Source organism: Hemiscyllium ocellatum, chromosome 2, assembly GCF_020745735.1.
Source record: "Hemiscyllium ocellatum isolate sHemOce1 chromosome 2, sHemOce1.pat.X.cur, whole genome shotgun sequence".
In the NCBI taxonomy this organism is placed as follows: Eukaryota; Metazoa; Chordata; class Chondrichthyes; order Orectolobiformes; family Hemiscylliidae; genus Hemiscyllium; species Hemiscyllium ocellatum.
The window spans coordinates 150,820,251-150,839,359 of NC_083402.1; the positions used below are offsets into that span (position 1 = coordinate 150,820,251).

At 40.9% G+C, this 19,109-nt stretch overlaps 1 protein-coding gene across 2 annotated transcripts in view; it reads left to right on the plus strand.

Moving 5' to 3' along the window:
• slc12a2 (solute carrier family 12 member 2) overlaps positions 1 to 19,109 on the plus strand; it is a 219,469-nt gene that overhangs the window by 93,501 nt on the left and 106,859 nt on the right. For both annotated transcript variants that reach the window (XM_060841259.1, XM_060841268.1), the window contains exons 5-8: positions 5,607 to 5,746; positions 5,939 to 6,049; positions 7,529 to 7,637; positions 15,526 to 15,653. In XM_060841259.1, the coding sequence (XP_060697242.1) occupies positions 5,607 to 5,746; positions 5,939 to 6,049; positions 7,529 to 7,637; positions 15,526 to 15,653 (488 nt within the window). The remainder of the gene's footprint in view (positions 1 to 5,606; positions 5,747 to 5,938; positions 6,050 to 7,528; positions 7,638 to 15,525; positions 15,654 to 19,109) is intronic.

Consider the following 19,109-nt stretch of genomic DNA (forward strand, 5'->3'; position numbering starts at 1 on the left):
TCAAGGCATTTGATAAGGTTCCCCATGGTAGGCTCATAAAGTCAGGAAGTATGGGATGCAGGGAGATTTGGCTATCTGGATTCAGAATTGGCTGGCTGACAGAAGGCAGAGAGTGGTTGTAGATGGAAAGTATTCTGCCTGGAGGTCAGTGGTGAGTGGGGTCCCGCAGGGCTCTGTTCTTGGACCCTCTGTTCTTTGTAGTTTTATAAATGACTTGAATGAGGAGGTTGAGGGGTGGGTTAGTAAACTTGCAAATGATACAAAGGTTAGAGGTGTTGTCGATTAGTATTGAGGGCTACTGCAGGCTGCAGCATGCCATAGACTGGATGCAGAGCTGGGCTGAGAAATGGCAGGTGGAGTTCAACCTGGATGAATGCGAAGTGACTCATTTGGGAAGGTCAAACTCAAATGCTGAATATCGGATTAAAGACCGGATTCTTGGCTGTGTGGAGGAACAGAGGGATCTGGGTGTGCAAGTACATAGATCCCTCAAAGTTGCCACCCAAGTGATTAGGGTTGTTAAGAAAGCATGTGGTGTTTTGGCTTTCATTAACAGGGGGATTGAGTTTAAGAGCCACGAGGTTTTGTTGCAGCTCTACAAGTCCCTGGTGAACCACACTTTGAATATTGTGTCCAGTTCTGGTCGCCCTACTATAGGAAAGATAGAGGCTTTGGAGAGGCTGCAAAGAAGGTTTACCAGGATGCTGCCTGGACTGGAGGGCTTGCCTTATGAAGAAAGGTTGACTAAGCTCAGACTTTCTCTCTGGAGAGAAGGAGGAAGAGAGGTGACCTGATTGAGATGTACAAGATAATGAGAGGAATAGATAGAGAGACTTTTCCCCAGGGCAGGATTGACTGGTACGAGGAGTCAGTTTGAAGATATTAGGAGGAAAGTATAGAGGAGATGTCAGAGGAAGGTTCTTTATGCAGAGAGTTGTGAATGCATGGGAAGTGTTGCCAGCGGTGGTGGTGGGAGCAGAGTTATCGGGGACATTTAAGTGACCGATGGACATGCACATGGATAGCAGTGAATTGAGGGGATGGGAAAATTAAATTACTTTATTTTACATTCAGATTAAACCTCGGCACAGCATTGTGGGCCAAAGGGCTTGTTCTGTGGCTGTACTCTTCTATGTTCTATATAAGAACTTAAATCTAATGTACACGTATAGGCATTAGTGCTGTAAATATTTCAAAGGCAAGTACAGTTCTGCACTTTTTCTCTCAATGAGCGTCCCTCATTGCCTCAGCTTTCACCTCCTGTTATCATGAGGAAGTCTCTTAATCACTTAATGTTGTTTGATTTTAAATTTGTGTTTTTCATAAATAACCACAATTGGATGTGCTGTGCACATATTTTGAAAATGATGCATTTTGAAATTAAACTTTAACTTACCAAGAACTGGCCAGGGTGGAGCAATGTGACAAGTAAATAGCATATTAGAGTTCTAAACTAATTTTTACTGATTTTAAAATCGGTTAAAGAACTTCAATTTTGAATGTTATAAACTATTGGTATCTAACTTAGTTTGCGATAAATCATTTTATGTATGAGAATATTGCATCAGGTTGCTACTCTAAAGCAATTGTTTTGCTTGGAGGAAGATTTATTGCACTGCTATCTCGTCCTGGTTCAGAGGATTTTTGCATTTGTGATACCACATTACTTTGGAAACACTAAATCACTTTATCATAAATCATAGCATCCAGTGGAAACTTCAACCTACAAATTTGTTGAGATTGCCTCATTAGGTAGACCCTGAAAGAAGGGAATATTCCTTTTCAAAAATATTTGTTTGAAAAATACTATGGTATTTTAAAGAGCTTAATTGCATGGAAACTTCATCCCATTAGCTTTAATCCCCTCCAAAGCCTCAATTCCTTTACTCATCCACTAAACCACTGAAGTGAAATGTCAATGTTTGAAACTGAGGACCTTTTCTCGTGTTATTAAAAACCTTGCATGTGAGCACACAGGGTAATGCACTTCCATGCTGGGTGTACCATGCTTTTCTGCTGTAAACATTGAGACCTCTGCATTTAAAATGAAGCATGGTGTTTTTTATTTTGCTCCTGTTTTATTTTGTCTTCATGGTATAGAGTAGCCATGTAATTTTCTTTAACAGAGAAAGAGTCCCTTCGTCCCATTATTATCAAATTTTATCTGCTTTTGACATTTTCTAGACTGTTACCAGAACCACTGTGTTAAATATCTAAGGTTTACAGGATGGAGTCCATTTTGGAAAGTGCCAATCCATTTCTTCATGTGATCCTTTTTGCAGGTTATTTTTCTGTCAAAGCTTAGACAAGGAATTGATCAGACACCTGACTGTAAGCAATCTGTGCTATGGTGTAGGAAAGTCTATGAACTGTGCATATGGAATTTAAACATGCTTGCTTCCAGACTTTCAGTAACTAATCTTGGGCTTGAGGACATCCTTATGAAGTAAAGTATACAATTCTGTTTACTGTACAAACCATAATTCTTTTATGGTGCAGATTGCTGAGGACTTCATGGTGTGTAATGTTATACAGTCGTTCATTAATTTTTTTTCACTTTGATTTGTTTGGATTTAGAATTCCTATGCCCTCTGATATTCAAGCTTATCTGATCCAGTTTAATATTTGACAGAATCATATGGGCTCCTGTAACAAAGCATTTGTTATGAAAATGAAATGCTTCATGAACTCTTACAAAAATTTGTTCATCTTTCTTAAATCTGTCAGCGTGCTTCAAATTGAATTTTGTTTAGCTGACCCATTCAAGGTTTTAGTTGCAAATGCAAATAAACAGTCGATGAGAGCCTTGTCATTAAGGCTTTTCCACAACAATGAAATTCTGTGACGTGATGAGAATTGTGAATATTCTTGATTCAGTTAATGTTCACTTGCTTGTGATAATGCTGAAGAAAGAGTTGCATAACAGACACCCAGTGCTGTTTATCACACGTTAATGAGTAGACACTTCTAAAGATTAGAAAGGTGATGTCGCATTTAACAAGTAAATGATTTTTCATAATTGCACCATGTTACTAACAGTAATTAAATATGCCTGACTACTTTTGAGACACTCTATACGATTTTAATAGGTCAAATGATCAGTAAGGTGTGAATGAAATCAGGGATATTTTGGCTATTTTATTTATGGTTTCTCCACAATTTGTTTTTTTTTGTCGTGAATTGAATTGAATTTATTGTCAGGTGTACCGAGGCACAGTGAAAAGCTTTGTGTTGCGAGCATTACAGGCAGATCAGTGTCAGATAGCAGAGATAGTAAATAATAGGTGTTTGTGCTGTAGCCTTTATACTTTAAGTTCTGAAAGTTCAAATTTGAGTAAGCAATCCCTAAATATTTTGTGATGTGGAAGCATTGACAGTTCAGATGAAAAATTCTGAATTTTGATTTTGTTTATACCAGATTCCTTTGAAATTTTAAGTGAACAGGTGCATCATGTTTTCACTGGAAAACTCTTAATTCCTGAAATATCTGACACCTCAAAGGTGCATGTTTTAAAGAAATGTAAAATGGGTGATAGTATCTTGCAAATGACTTTAATAAAAAGGGCAACCATATTATATAATCTTACTTTAATATGGTGCTAGTTTTCATCTGTTAGGTTGACAATAGTACAACAATAACTAAAACGAAGTTCAAATTATCTACAACTGAGATGTAGGTTCACTCAGTCCTGACCTTTTTTTTTAAAATTTGATGGTTTGAAACATTATCTCACTGACACGATTTTTGATGCTTTGATCTGTATTGATTGTGGTACCTCGCTGTATTGTGTTCCAAGCATACAGTGGATGATTAAACTATGACTAAGTTTGACTGTGACCAGTTCCCAAGACAGTGCTGGGATCCAGGACTTGGTTGCATTTCCCCCTTGGACTGTGAGTCAAATTAAGACTTGGATTTTTTATCTTCAATTTTAAAACCAGTGTATTTTGAACTCCGATTTTCCTGTCTTGCTCCCAATGTCATATTTGTTGCCATGGCATTTCTTGTTGATGAAGGTCATCCAGGAAAACATGCCCTGGGAGCTGAATGGTAGCATTCATAAGCAATTCTTATCTCGTTACAGGTGGTGGTAGATGGTTAGGAGTCAACTCAAGCCAAGGCAAAGGAGGAAACTATGAATAACAAGTTTGTTCCTCCCAATAACCCTGTCCATGAGTCAGCTTGGCTCAGTGATGGCACCAAACCACGCCACATGATTGACTCAAATAGTTGAGCTTTATAGAACTGAGCACTTTGATTATGGGTGCACTTGTTCCGTGTAGATGGATGCCTGGCTTGTGACTGTCTTGTTTCTTTTTAACAAGATACTTAATGCCCACTTGCATGTGAGATACGGGGTTTAATGTAATCAAGGGTAATGAATGCAAAAGGTTACTGTTTATATCGCAGAACAATGTGTGCTCCCATTTGTTTGTGACATTCCATCACAGATGAATCATCATCTTAAAAAGAAAATGACTAGTTTTAGTACTCAATAACACGCTACTGTTTAGCACATCTTTTTAACCTGTGTGTGAATCTAGGGTGTAGAAGTTTAACAAGCTTCTATAAGCTATTGAAAAGCTTTATTGAATTTCATAAACAGAGCAGTTGAATACAGTGTAGAAGGACATTTGGTCTATCCTACTGATACTCCTGCAGCAAGGGAGCAACCTATTTTAGTCCCACACTCCTGCCTTTTTTACTCTCATATCTGCCTATTTCTTCTCTATTTAGACGATTTATCTAATTTGTGATTGTGGTTGATGCTGATGTAGTCTCAAGTAGAGCGTGTTTGATTCTGATAATTCAGTTTTATTTAAAGACATTGTTCTTTATTACTGTTGCTGCTTTTACTGGTCATACTCCCTCTGGGTCCTCCTGGTTCTCCATATTTCCTCAACTGGAAACCATGCTTCTCTTTGATTCTGCCAAGACCTTCATGATTTTAAACACCTATCTCGTATATCTCCTCAACCTTTCGTTTTCTCGTTGATGAAAATGGGGCTGATCTCCAATCTGACAATGTTTCAGATTTCTGCATTTTTGCTGCTTTCCTATCTTTCCCTTGAGCTTGGTACCTAGTGTTTTTTGTAGACAGTCTTTCTCTCATGACAGGTAAACCACTGTTACACCTGTTTAAAATTTTATATCCTTGATTTTGTATTCTGATGCCCTGAAGGTGAGGATTCCAGATGCTTTTATTACCCATTGTCTCCACCTACCCTGTGACTTGCAACGATTTCTAGACGTACATACGCTCCCCCCACCCTGCTCCCTCTGCTCTTGCACACCTGTGCAATTGTATTCAATATTTTGTACGGACTTCCCTCATTCTTCTCAGCAAAATTTTAAACTGCTTTTTATTTTCTACTAAACTTCATTCTACAAACCAATGTCCTCCTGAAGTTTATCGTTATCCTCTCCAAATTTTCACACTGCTTTCAAGCTTTTGAGTTCACACCCTGTGCACCTCCTGGCTCTCATTTGTTTTACATCTAATTTACCGTAATTTTTGCTTTCACTTGTACATGTCACTCTGTCCTCCTGCAAAGCAGATGCTGTCTCTCCAAACAAATGGCAATAAAATTGCATTTCTCTGTAGGTGGCGCGTACTATTTGATATCCAGAAGTTTGGGGCCGGAGTTCGGTGGTGCAATTGGCCTCATTTTTGCCTTTGCCAATGCGGTAGCTGTAGCCATGTACGTGGTTGGCTTTGCAGAGACTGTTCGAGATTTGCTTGTGGTAAGTCATTTGGCTGAATCAAATGGTATATGTTTCTCTAAAGTATTTGAAAGAGCACAAATTTTAAATATCAAAGTCCTCATTTACCTTAACCCTTTTTTTTAAAACATTAATGAAACGAGTAATGAATGCAATGGCCTAATCTGTTTTACTTCAGGTTGATTCATTTCATTTTTCTTTCCACTTTTTGAGGAACATAATGCACTCATGATTGATGAAGTGAACGATATCAGGATCATAGGAACCATTACTGTTGTGATCCTGTTTGGTATATCGGTCGCAGGAATGGAATGGGAAGCTAAGGTAGAAATCTGAAGCCTGAAAGAAATTTCAAAGAAATACTGGAAAATGAATGTAGTATTTGCTCTCTGTAAAGCTTTGTCTGAAGTGTTGATATTTTCAGTATCAATACCATAAAGTTTATACATTTACGTTCAATATTTGTGCTTTGGGACAAGTCTAAGAAGTTGTTTTAAAAGCTTTTTTTGTTTAAATTCAGCAGGAAGAACTTAGACCCACAGTGAACTTAAATGTTTGAAGGCAGTGGGATGGGAGGCAAGGTTGGATCTTGCCAGTATATTTGATTAGATTCCGCACACTGTGGAAACAGGCCCTTCGGCCCAACAAGTCCACACCGACCCTCCGAAGAGAAATCCATCCAGTCCCATTTCCCTCTGACTAAAACACCTAACAACACTATATGGGCAATGGCCAATTCACCTGACCTGCACATCTTTGGACTGTGGGAGGAAACCGGAGCACCCGGAGGAAACCCATACAGATACTGGGAGAATGTGCAAACTCTACATAGACAGTCACCCAAGGTTGGAATTGAACCTGGGTCCCTGGTACTGTGAGGCAGCAGTGCTAACCACTGAGTGACTGTGCCACCCATATTTTATGGAGAAAATGCAACTGACAGCTTGGAGTAAGGGGAAGCATTAAATCTTAACAAAGGAAGATGGGGTTAGGAGTTGGCCATTCAGCCCTTTTTAAGGCTGCTGCACTATTCAATATGATTTTGGCGATCATCCAATACAATAGCTCCAACTCCTTGAGATCAAAACTGTGCATCATTTCAACTGCTTTCCGTGGTAGTGAATTCCATAGGCTCATCGCTATCCTTTTCTGTCTTTTTCTTTCCTTTTTTCTCTTTTGTTTCTTGCATGCATTTTTGCACATCCTCTGTCAGTCTCTCTCCCCCACTCCCCTCCCCCTGCCATTATTTCTGATCTCCATTGAATACAATCTTATCCAACTCTATCTGTCCTCATGCATTATTCCTGCCATCCTAGGAATCATCTGATTATGCCCCCACCCCTGCGCACTCTTTTTTTGAGCAAGAACATCCTCAGATAACACTGCACACACTAGCCATGCTGTGACCTCAGCAATTCCCTGTATAACTGCAGCAAGTCAGCCCAGTTCTTGAATATATATTCAGAATTAGACATTTGTTAATTGTGTGGTTGTCTTGTTGTGGGCATATATTCTTGTTTCTAGCAATTTGTGTTGGTATATAGGTGTGGGAATAACTTGTATGCTGTTACTTGTAAGCTTTCTGGTAAACAGCAGAGAAAGGTAACTATATGAAGTCCAGTGCTATTGGCAGGTCTCTAGTGAACAAAATGGACAATTACCCACATCGTACCCTTGTGATGTCATCTATACCTACTAATTGAAGCCTGCTATTGACAGAGCATCTTGCACAATATACTGTGAACTTTCCAGAATAACGATTGTAATTTTAATGGTCCTTTTTAAAATTTTCTTTTGTTGCAGGCTCAAATTGTGCTGTTGGGAATTCTGCTGATAGCCATCGGTAACTTTGCTGTGGGAACTTTCATCCCAGCTCATGACAAACGAGCAAAAGGATTTTTTAATTATCAAAGTAAGTGGAGAAATAAAATTGAATTTTATATTCGTGACTCTTATCGTCTGAGAGTCTGACGATGAGCGTACAGAAATACACTGTTGCAGCAATGCTTCTAGGACATCTGGAAGAAAGGGTTTAAAAACTGTTGTTTCAGGTTTGGGTCGGTCAGGTTATTCTGACTGCTCTTTCTCAACGGAGAGAAAGTGAGGACTGCAGATGCTGGAGATCAGAGCTGAAAATATGTTGCTGGAAAAGCGCAGCAGGTCAGGCAGCATCCAAGGACAGGAGATTCAACGTTTCGGGCATAAGCCCTTCAGGAATGAAGAAGTTTCCCGAAACGTCGATTCTCCTGTTCCTTGGATGCTGCCTGACCTGCTGCGCTTTTCCAGCAACACATTTTCAGCTTTGCTCTTTCTCAACCCCACAATCTGATGAGGCCAGTGACATGATTACCAATAAAGTTATTCAAGTAGCCATGTATCTGTTCTGTGTCTGATTCCTGATCCAGAGTAGAGTGTAGTGCTGGAAAAACAGAGCAGGTCAAGCAGAATCCGAGGGAGCAGGAGAATCAACGTTTTGGGCATAAGCCTTTCATCAGATGTTGATTCTGCTGCTCCTTGGATGCTGCCTGACCTGCTCTGTTTTTCCAGCAGTACACTCGACTCTGATCTCCAGCATCTGCAATCCTCACTGTCTTCTCATCGATTCCTGATGCAGTGTGTAGCCAGCACTAGGTAGGACAATGACCATCAACTGGACATTGCCAAATACCACTTCTGGCAGGGATAGCTAATAGCAATAGGGTGCAGAACACCTCCTGTTCTCTTTTTTTGCAAGCTGCAGTTACTCCCACAAATGCCTAGTTAGTCAGTCCAGCTGAACAGCCAAAGCAAAATAGAGCACCGTTTGAAACTAAAACTTCTCTCTCTTGGAAATGTGCAGAGGGATATCGTTAGTTGAAGTGAGTGGGCAGAAGGCTGGCAGAGAAATACAATTTCGGGAAATGTAATCAATTTTGGTAGGAAAACAGGAATAAAAAGGACTATTACTTGAATGGTAAAAAGGTTGCAGCGTGCTGATTTGCAGAGGGACCTGGGTGTCCTTGTACATGAATCACAGAGGGTTGGTCTGCAGGTACAACAAGTAATTAAGAAGGCAAATATAATTTTGTCCTTCATTGCTAAAGGGGTTGAGTTTAAAAGCAGGGAAGTTATGTTGCAGCTGTACAAGGTGCTGGTGAGGCCACACCTAGTTTTGGTCTCCTTACTTGAGAGAGGATGTGCTGGCACTGGAAGGAGTACAGAGGAGGTTCACTGGGTCAATTCTGGAGATGAGAGGATTGTCTTATGAGGGGAGACTGAGTAGACTGGGATTATATTACTGGAATTCAGAAGAATGAGGAGTGATTGTTTTTAGAAACATATAAAATTATGAAGGGAATGGATAACATAGAAGTAGAGAGGATGTTTCCATTGGCGGATGAAACTTGTACAAGAGGGCATAACCTCAAAATTAGGGGGAGCAGATTTAGGACTGAATTAAGGAGGAACTTCACCACTCAGTTGTGAATCTATGAAATTTCCTGCCCAGTGAAGTGGTCGAGGTTACCTCGCTGAATGGATTTAAGGTAAAGGTTGACTTTGAACAGTAAAGGAATGAAGGGTTATGGTGAGAGGGTGGGTACTGGATCGGAATCCATGAAAAGATCAGCCATGATCTTATTAAATGGCAGAGCAGGCTCAAAGGGCGGACAGCCTCCTCCTCCTCCTCGTTCTCATGTTCTTCAGTTCTTACTCATCCAAAAGGTTTGGTTACTTTGGAATAAATCATCTGAGTCCTTGAAGAGCATTTTTTAAAACGTGAAATGTACTGATTTTGTTTCCAAACTTTATCTGTTCAACTTTATATTAGCTCTTCTAATAATTTGTCTCTAGATTTGGTAACTTCCTTTCTGGGAATTGAATAATCCAATGAATTTGGGGCTAGTGTATTTTGGGTTTGCTGAGTTCCGTATATCCTTCCCTCCTAAAACATTTGCTGTCTGTTCTGTGACTTAGCAAACCCAGGTTTGTTTGGTCATTGTTACTTGGATTTACTTTTACTTTGCAGACTTTGTATTTTCAATTTAGAAATTTTTTACTTTTCTTTAAATTTTCCCAACCCCCATTTGTGTAATTGCTACATTGTTCTTGCATCTCCACTTCCTCATTTTGATGGCGTCATATACTGCGTTTCTTTATTGAAGTTTAAACTGACAGGAAATAACTCTTGACATCCTGGATGTCACTTGCTTAATAAAAGGTGGTATGTTCTTCTAGAGCTGTTTCCTGTTGAATCCCTGCATGAGAGGGAAAGATCAGCTTGTACAGTGAGATTGAGTGTAGAGGGGCACAAGTGCTCACTGGAACTTGAGAGATTGTGGGCGCTTTATTTTGAAAATGAAGTGCAAAAAAAAACCTCCACTTTTGGGACAGTTTGAGCAGTAAACAAATCCAGAAAATTCTGTTTTGAATGAGGAAGTATTTACTTTTACCTTCTCTCATTCTCTTCGTAGTAGTAGACAGAAAAGACAAAAATCAACTCTGTGTGTTTACAGTATAGTGGGAGTGACATCTCACTTGCCCATACACCACAGCTTTGTGATCACATCCTTAACTTCGGATTTTAGTTTTCTCTCTCGTTTCAGCCTTCTCTACATCATTGTTTTTAAATCCAGTTTCTGATTCCTGTCATACAACCCTGGGATCCTGGGCCACTCCACTGTGCTCTCTTGTCACCTGATCTGTATACCTACAAAATTAGAATCCCTATAATGTGGGAACAGGCCCTTCGCCCCAACAAGTCCACACTGAGTCGCTGAGCAACCGATCCCGGACCCATTCCCCGTACCCTATATTTACCCCTACCTAATGCACCTAACCGACACATCCCTGAACACTATGGGCAGTTTAGTGTGGCCAATTCACCCTAACCTGCACGTCTTTGTATTGTGGGAGGAAACCGGAGCACCCGGAGGAAATCCATGCAGACACTGGGAGAACGTGCAAACTCCACACAGACAGTAGCCAGAGGCTGGAATTGAACCCTTGTCCCTGGTGATGTGAGGCAGCAGTGCTAACCGCTGAGCCACCGCTACAGTTTTACATTGATCGATGGGTTGCATTCAGAATTTGAAATTCTGACCATTGTTGTTAATTGTACTTCCCTCCCGTCCCAGCTGAGATCCGCTAATATCTCCACTTTGTTTTTAAAAAGGAGAATGAACAGGCTGTAGCTGAAGTTCTAGTGTCTCCTGGTGAGCTCTCTGAGCAAAACAGCGATGGACCTCCTTCACATCCTATTGTAGTTGAGACGACGCTATAGCATTTGCTTTTGAAACTCTGGGTTTACTTGCACAGTGCAGACAGCTGAGAAAGTATAAGCAGTGACTTTTTCAAATTAAGCTGCATGTATGGAACAGATTAAATTGAATAGTTCTGAAGAAGAATCACTGAACCTAGAATTTAACTCTGCTTTCTCTCATCAGATGCTGGCCAGATCTGAGGTTTATCCAGTAATTTTATTTCAGACTTCCAGCATTTTCAGTTCAGTTTTTTTACTTCATATTGAACAAGAACTGGATCAGCACTTTGTCTATATTACTCGAACTTTTTTCACGCCACCTGCCCTAGCATGCTCCAGGTTTCTCTCTCTCTGGTGGTAGCTGTACCAGTGTTATATGCCTAAGATTGAATGGCGTTACCATCAGTGAATCCCCCAGTATCAACATCCTGGTGACATTCTCCATAGACTGAAGTGAACACAGTTTTATGTGGCTAGTTCAAATAAGAGCAAGTGAGCAGCTAGCAACACCCTCCTGACTCCATCTACAAGGCACAAGTCAGGAATGTGATGGAATACTCTCCACTGGCCTGGATGGGTGCAGCTTCAACAACACTCGAGTCTTGACACCATCTAAGAATTTTAAGGGGTGACTGTTAGATTCTGCCGCCTTGGGGATGGCCACATGTGTGACATGAATGTTGCTTGCTACTTGTCATCCAAAGCCTGGATATTATTTTCCTCTGTACTAGGTATGGCTCCCACCAGCAGAGTTTGCCTGTGGATATGCCAGGCATCTTGCACTCCAAGATAATCTGCTGCTGATGGTCCAGAGCACATCATGGGGGACCCCAGGCTTGAGTTGGTCTTTCATCCCATTCCTGATGAAGAGCTTATGCTCAAAACATCGACTTGCCTGCTGCTAAGATGCTATCTGACCTGTTTTTGCTTTTCCAACACCAATAGAGTCATAGAGATGTACAGCATGGAAACAGACCCTTCGGTCCAACCCGTCCATGCCGACCAGATATCCCAACCCAATCTAGTCCCACTGCCAGCACTCAGCCCATATCCCTCCAAACCCTTCCTATTCATATACCCATCCAAATGCCTCTTAAATGTTGCAATTGTACCAGCCTCCACCACATCCTCTGGCAGCTCATTCCACACAGTGACCACCCTCTGTGAAAAAGTTGCCCCTTACGTCTCTTTTATATCTTTCCCCCCTCACCCTAAACCTATGGCCCTCTAGTTCTGGATTCCCCGACCCCAGGGAAAAGACTTTGCCTATTTATCCTATCCATGCCCCTTCACAATTTTGCAAACCTCTAAAAGGTCACCCCTCAGCCTCCGACACTCCAGGGAAAACAGCCCCAGCCTGTTCAGTCTCTCTCTGTAGCCCAGATCCTCCGACCCTGGCAACATCCTTGTAAATCTCTTCTGAAGCTTTTCAAGTTTCACAACATCTTTCCGATAGGAAGGAGACCAGAATTGCATGTAATATTCCAACAGTGGCCAAACCAATGTCCAGTACAGCCGCAACATGACTCCCAACTCCTGTACTCAATACTCTGACCAATAAAGGAAAGCATACCAAACGCCTTCTTCACTATCCTATCTACCTGCGAGTCCACTTTCAAGGAGCTATGAACTTGCACTGCGAGGTCTCTTTGTTCAGCAATACTCCCTAGGACCTTACCATTAAGTGTATATGTCCTGCTAAGATTTGCTTTCCCTAAATGCAGCCCCTCACATTTATCTGAATTGAACTCCATCTGCCACTTCTCAGCCCATTGGCCCATCTGGTCGAGATCCTCTTGTAATCGGAGGTAACCTCTTTGCTGTCCACTACACCTCCAATTTTGGTGTCATCTGCAAACTTACTAACTGTACCTCTTATGCTCACATCCAAATTATTTATGTCAATGACAAAAGGTAGTGGACCCAGCACCGATCCTTGTGGCACTCCATTGGTCACAGGCCTCCAGTCTGAAAAACAACCCTCCACCGCCACCCTCTGTCTTCTGCCTTTGAGTCAGTTCTGTATCCAAATGACTAGTTCTCCCTGTATTCCATGAGATCTAACCTTGCTAATCAGTCTCCATGGGGAACCTTGTCGAACGCCTTACTGAAGTCCCTATAGATCACATCTACTGCTCTGCCCTTGTCAATCTTTTTTGTTACTACTTCAAAAAACTCAATCAAGTTTGTGAGACATGATTTTCCCACGCAGAAAGCCATGTTGACTATCACGAATCAGTCCTTGCCTTTCCAAATACATGTACATCCTGTCCCTCAGGATTCCCTCCAATAACCTGCCCACCACCGAGGTCAGGCTCAGTGGTTTGACACTAACCTCCAGCATTTGCAGTCCTCCCTTTCTCCAAGATCTTTCCTTGATCCCACTTTAGCACTGTGATAGTGCTATACCACAGGAAGGAGGGTGTTCTCAATGTGAAGGCAGGAATCCATGAGGACTTTGGTCCATTCTACCGTTTCCAGTATTTGACTGGATTGGCAACATTATCATTCATGCTGAACATGCTGCATTGCAAGATGCAGCCAAGTCCACACAACACCAGCCATTTCATTATTGAAGAATAAAATTAGATCAGGCAGAAGCCAATTGAAAATGACATGTTTCCCCACTCAACTTTGAAACATACAGCTAAACATTACGGGGTGGCACAGTGGCTCAGTGGTTAGTGCTGCTGCTTCACAGGTCCAGTCATGTGTTCAATTCCATGTGTGTGTGTGTGTGTCATTCTCCGTGTCTGAATGGGTTTCCTCCAGGTGCTCTGGTTTCCTCTCACAGTCCAAAAATGTGCAGGTTAGGGTGAGTTGGCCATGAGAAATTGCCCTTAGAGTTCAGTGATGTGCAGGCTGGCTGGATTAGCAATGGGAAATGTGGATTATGGGGATAGGGTTGTGGTCTGGGTGGGATGCTGTTAAGAGGGTTGGTGCAGACTTGATGGGCTGAATGGCGTCTATCTGCACTTTTAGGGATTCTATGAAATTTGGAAAAAGGCAACTATTCTAAGGAACCAAATCTTAGCAGTTGAGAGCTCAAAACAGCTCCACTCACTTCAAGGAAAGATTCCAAAATAGTTGGGTTTTCACTTCCCTTTACCCCACCAAATAAATATTAGTTCTTCGAGCTAATCGGTGTGCTTCTTCCTGGATGTCCACCAATACTAAAGGACATCCTCAATGTTAGTGGCCTATATGGGACGGCACAATGGCTCATAGCACCAGGGTCCCAGGTTCGATCCCAGCCTTGGGCGACTGTCTGTGTGGCGTTTGCACATTCTGCCCATGTGTTTGCTTGGGTTTCCTCTGGGTGATCCGGTTTCCTCCCACAATCCAAAAATGTGCAGGTCAGGTGAATTGGCCATGCTAAATTGTCCAGAGTGTTAGGTGCACTAGTCAGAGGGAAATGGGTCTGGGTGGGTTACTCTTCGGAGGGTCGAAGGGCCTGTTTCCACACTGTAGGGAGTCTAATCTAGTCATATATTTATCTCTCTCTCTGTCTCAGGCTTCCTGCAGTGATCCAGTGAAGCTCAGCACAAGCTGGGAGAACAGCACCTCATTTTCCACTTGGGGACCCTGCAACTTTCTCCACTTGCGAGCTTGAACTCTGTCCCAATCCTTTACCCCACACACTAAGCCTTGTTATCTACCAGCCTGACAATACACACAACCTATTGTTAGTCACGATCCATTAACAGCTATTACCCCTCCCAGCCAGATTTTATCCACTCCTTTCTGTCCAACTGTTGTAATCTCTCTTAGGTGATTGTGGATAAAGCCCAATCATTTATTCCTTATTCTCTTTCCCCACCCCACCACCCTATCCTCTGCATAAAAACTAACATTTTCCCAGCTACTATCAGTTCTGAGGAAGAGTCACTAGACCTGAAACAGTAACTCCGATTTCTCTTCACAGATGATGCCAGACCTGCTGAGCTTTTCCAGCAATGTGTTAGTTTATCTCGATATTAGTGTTGAGATGCTCTGCATGGCCATTGTTTCACTGAAACAGTGATTCTGGCTCCTTGTTTGGGTCTTTATTAGAGTTTTGTTTTCCCATACAAATATGTCTACCTAGTAGCAGACAAAATGTATGTGGCCCATGAATCGAATCATTGACTCAGCAGGAAGTATATATGTAAAATGTGCAATTCATTAAAAACAGACAAGGAGGACCATACCTATGAGCTTAGTTATTGGAATGAAAAGTGTTAAAGGTTTTGGATAAAATCAATGTCCTTTTGATTTTCAAGGCCCAGTGCATATCTGCTCAATGGTCATTTGGGAAGAGTGGTTTGCAGCAATTATCTGCAGATCATTGTGATGATAGGGAATATGATGCAAGAATAAGCTCACTTTACCAAGGTTCAGTTTATTGTGTATAAGGCATTTTGCATATGCCTATCCTTTTAACAATGCAGGCTAAAAAAGGACTTCAAGGTCCTCAATGGATATTAGAAGTCCAAACTGTATTGCCACCGTAGCTTAACATGTTTTGATGGAACTATTTTATTGTAAAATAATTAATCTTTTTTTGCACTTTTATTTTCAGGTGAAATATTTTATGAAAATTTTGGACCAGATTTTCGAGAAGGAGAATCTTTCTTCTCTGTCTTTGCTATATTTTTTCCAGCTGCTACTGGTATCCTTGCTGGGGCAAACATCTCTGGTGATCTTGCAGTAAGTGTTTGCTTATGTACGGAAAAGCATTAATCTGGAAAATCTGCAGGGTCAGGAGCCAGAACTCTGTCAACTAATTAATTATTCTGTTAAGAGCTTGGACAGAGCCCTCTGTTTATCTGCAGAACTTAGTATTGTGTGAAAAGTGTGCTCGACCTTTTTAGGAAGTGAGATTGATATTAGGATTATTAGAAACTAAATTTTGCATTCTAACATCTGTAGGTAAGTCTGTATTTCTAATAAGCCATATCATTCTAAATTTCAGTAAAGCTAATGAGTCTGTAGCTGTCCTTGAACATGTGTTGGTAACTTTCTTGTATATTTCTGTCAACCACCACTACTGATACATCCTCAATTGTAATATTTATATAGATCGCTCTGAAAGTGATTTTTCACTTGGCCTTAACTTTCTAAAAGCTCCTTGTTAGTTGACATGAGTTGGCTCAGTGTCAATCTTTAACCTGACTTGGTTGTGAACGTTGTCTTGAATTTTTTTGTTAGTGGTTTTATTTATAATCAATACATTGAGCTAGTGAAGTCCAAGATGCTCTGAGGTAATACTCACTGTTTGAGATCAGATGACCATCTTTACCAGAATATGATTTTAAACACCTCAAATTAGGTTCTCCTGGTGCAGTAATGAAAACGGCCCTTATTGAGGTCACACATGACGTGCTTTCTGACTGTGACAATGGTAAACTATCATTCTGTACATTTCTACAGGATTTGAACTAGTTGATGACACCACATTCCTGCAGTGCCTCACTTCTGTTGAATTTGACTCTGTTCACAATCTTACTGAATATGTTTGTTTTGACTCTGTCCTCTTCTCCTCGCCCCCTCCCCCGCCCCCCCCCCACCCGCCGCCCCAAACAACCATGAAAACTATCCATTTTCGCCTCAAATTTCCAGTCTTTATGGTTACCTCAATCTATCCATGACTTTGCTTCCAGATGTGACTCTTCCATTGCTTTTCTAGAATTCAGGTTGTCCAAAATTTGTATTTGTTTCTGACTCTGTTTCACTCACTCATATCCCTGTGCTTGTTAATCTGCACTGGTTCCTGGTTTGTCAATATCTTGACTTTTTTTTTCCATTTCTGAATCCTGTGTTTAAATCCTTTCAATGTCTTCAATATATTTTAATTTACACATCTCTACAATCTTTTCCACCTTTACAACCTTCTTTGGGATCCCTGGTTCTCTGATTCTTGTCAGATGTATGTTCCTAATTTTCTTCACTCCAGCTTTACTCACCTATCTTCAGCTGTCTTGATTCTATCTTTTGGAGTTCTGCTGTTTTATCCTTTTTAAAAATAAAAACCTTTTTTGTTTACCTGTCCCAATGCATTTGGGTTGATGCCATTTTTCTGATAATGTGCCTGTGATGTGCCTTGTAAAACTTTGATTTTGATGAAAGCAAATAGTCTACTTTGGCACTTTTTCACACAGTTAATATTAGTATATTTCCAATCCTCTGCTACTTTGCCATTGTTCAATTACTATTTCATTAATATGATGCCTTGCAGTTGGGCCCTCTCTCTCAATACACTCTGATTTTGCCATTATTCACTCAATCGTCTGTTATCCTGAAAAGGTGATCCCTAACTTTTAAAATAGTGCCCCCAATTCTAGACTGACTCACTGGTGGAAATGTGCTTTCCATTCCACGTTATCATGACTGCAAGGACATCTATCTGTTCCCTTTCACTTGGCAACATTCCAGGGAAGGTTAACTCTGCTTTCCCTCCACAGTCTGACCAGCCTTTCCTCGGAAGCTATCTGGCTCATTCCAAGTGTTGATTTAATAAACCACCTCTGAACCATCTCCCCTGCATAAGCATCCTTCCACTGCAAGCTGAATTTGAAATATAGTCTCCATAATGAGCTGTACAACGGAAGCATGGCATCCTTCTTATGATTTGAAGATGCCGGTGTTGGACTGGGGTGTACAAAGTTTAAAAATCACACAAAACCAGGTTACAGTCCAACAGGTTTATTTGGAAGCACTAGATTTCGGAGTGTCGCTCCTTCATCAGGTAGTTGTCAGGGATTATTCCTTTATGTTCTATTCTGCCCATAATAAATGTCTTGACTACATGCTGTACCTGTGACTCATGGACAAATCCCCCAAATTCTTCCGCATCTTTTGAATTACGTGCCTGTTCTCAATTTAAGTAATATTCTTTTTATTTCTTTCTTCCAAATTGACCAAATTCACACTTTCTCACATTCTATTTGTTAGGTTGAGTGAACAGGCAAAAATCTCTCTATTCATCTACAACTATTTTGTCTTTTGCACAACATTATTTTCTTACCTGTTTTGTTGTCTATGGATTTAACTATAATGTTTTTGTTCCTGTTATGAGGTAATTGATGTAAACATTAATAGTTTGAGGCAAAAACAGGAATTCCTGGAGAAACCTAGTAGATTTGGCAGCATCTGCTGGGGGTGGGGGCTACCTCCAGAATGGTCACTGGATTTGAAATATTAATCTGCTTTTCCTCCACAGATGGCTGGGACTATCTTCCCTGAGGGGAAGGGGTGGCCTTTATGGAGTTTTATGAAATCATGAGGGATATAGGGTAAATGGCCAAGGTCTTTTCTCACAATGGGGGGAATCTAAAACGAGAGGGCATGGGTTTAAGGTGAGAGAGGAAAGTTTTTTAAAAGGGACCCGAGGATAGTAACTTTATGCAGAGGTGGTGTGTGTGTGGAATGAGCTGCCAGAGGAAGTGGTGGAGGCTGGTACAATTACAACATATAAAAGGCATCTGGATAGGTATGTGAATAGGAAGGGTTTAGAGGGATATGGGCCAAATGCTGGTAAATGGAACTAGATTAGATTAGGATATCTGGTTGGCATACTTGAATTGGATCAAAGGGCCTGTTTTTCTGTGCTGCCCAACACTCTGACTGAGATGCTGCATTGCCTGAAAATGTGTTGCTGGAAAAGCGCAGCATGTCAGGCAGCATCCAAAGACCAGGAGAATCGACATTTTAGGCATGAGCCCTTTTTCTACATTTCTGAAGAGTTTCTCCAGCAAATCTTGTGTTTTTGTTTGATTTCCAGCATCCAGTCCTGTTTAGTTCAGTTGATAATTGAGTTCAGCACAGATGCTGACAGGACTCTGCGCATTGCATCCTACACACACCATACACTTTTTTTTATATTTCACATTAGAGGCAGTTGATAAGGAATATTAATGTGAAGACAGAAGCAAAATATTTTTGTCTTTTGTTTTCAATAATTAAACACAACAAATTTATTAACAGAAATGAACTTAAACAGCAAAAAACACTCTATATTCCCTTAACACCAACTCAAAGATTTTTTTTAAAAAGCAGAAATAATTCAAGTGTTTTATGGAATGAACAGTAACAATAGCTTACAACGTTCTCTGTCCTCTGAATATCGAGCCGTGTACCTATAGCATGATCCAGTCTAGCTCATTT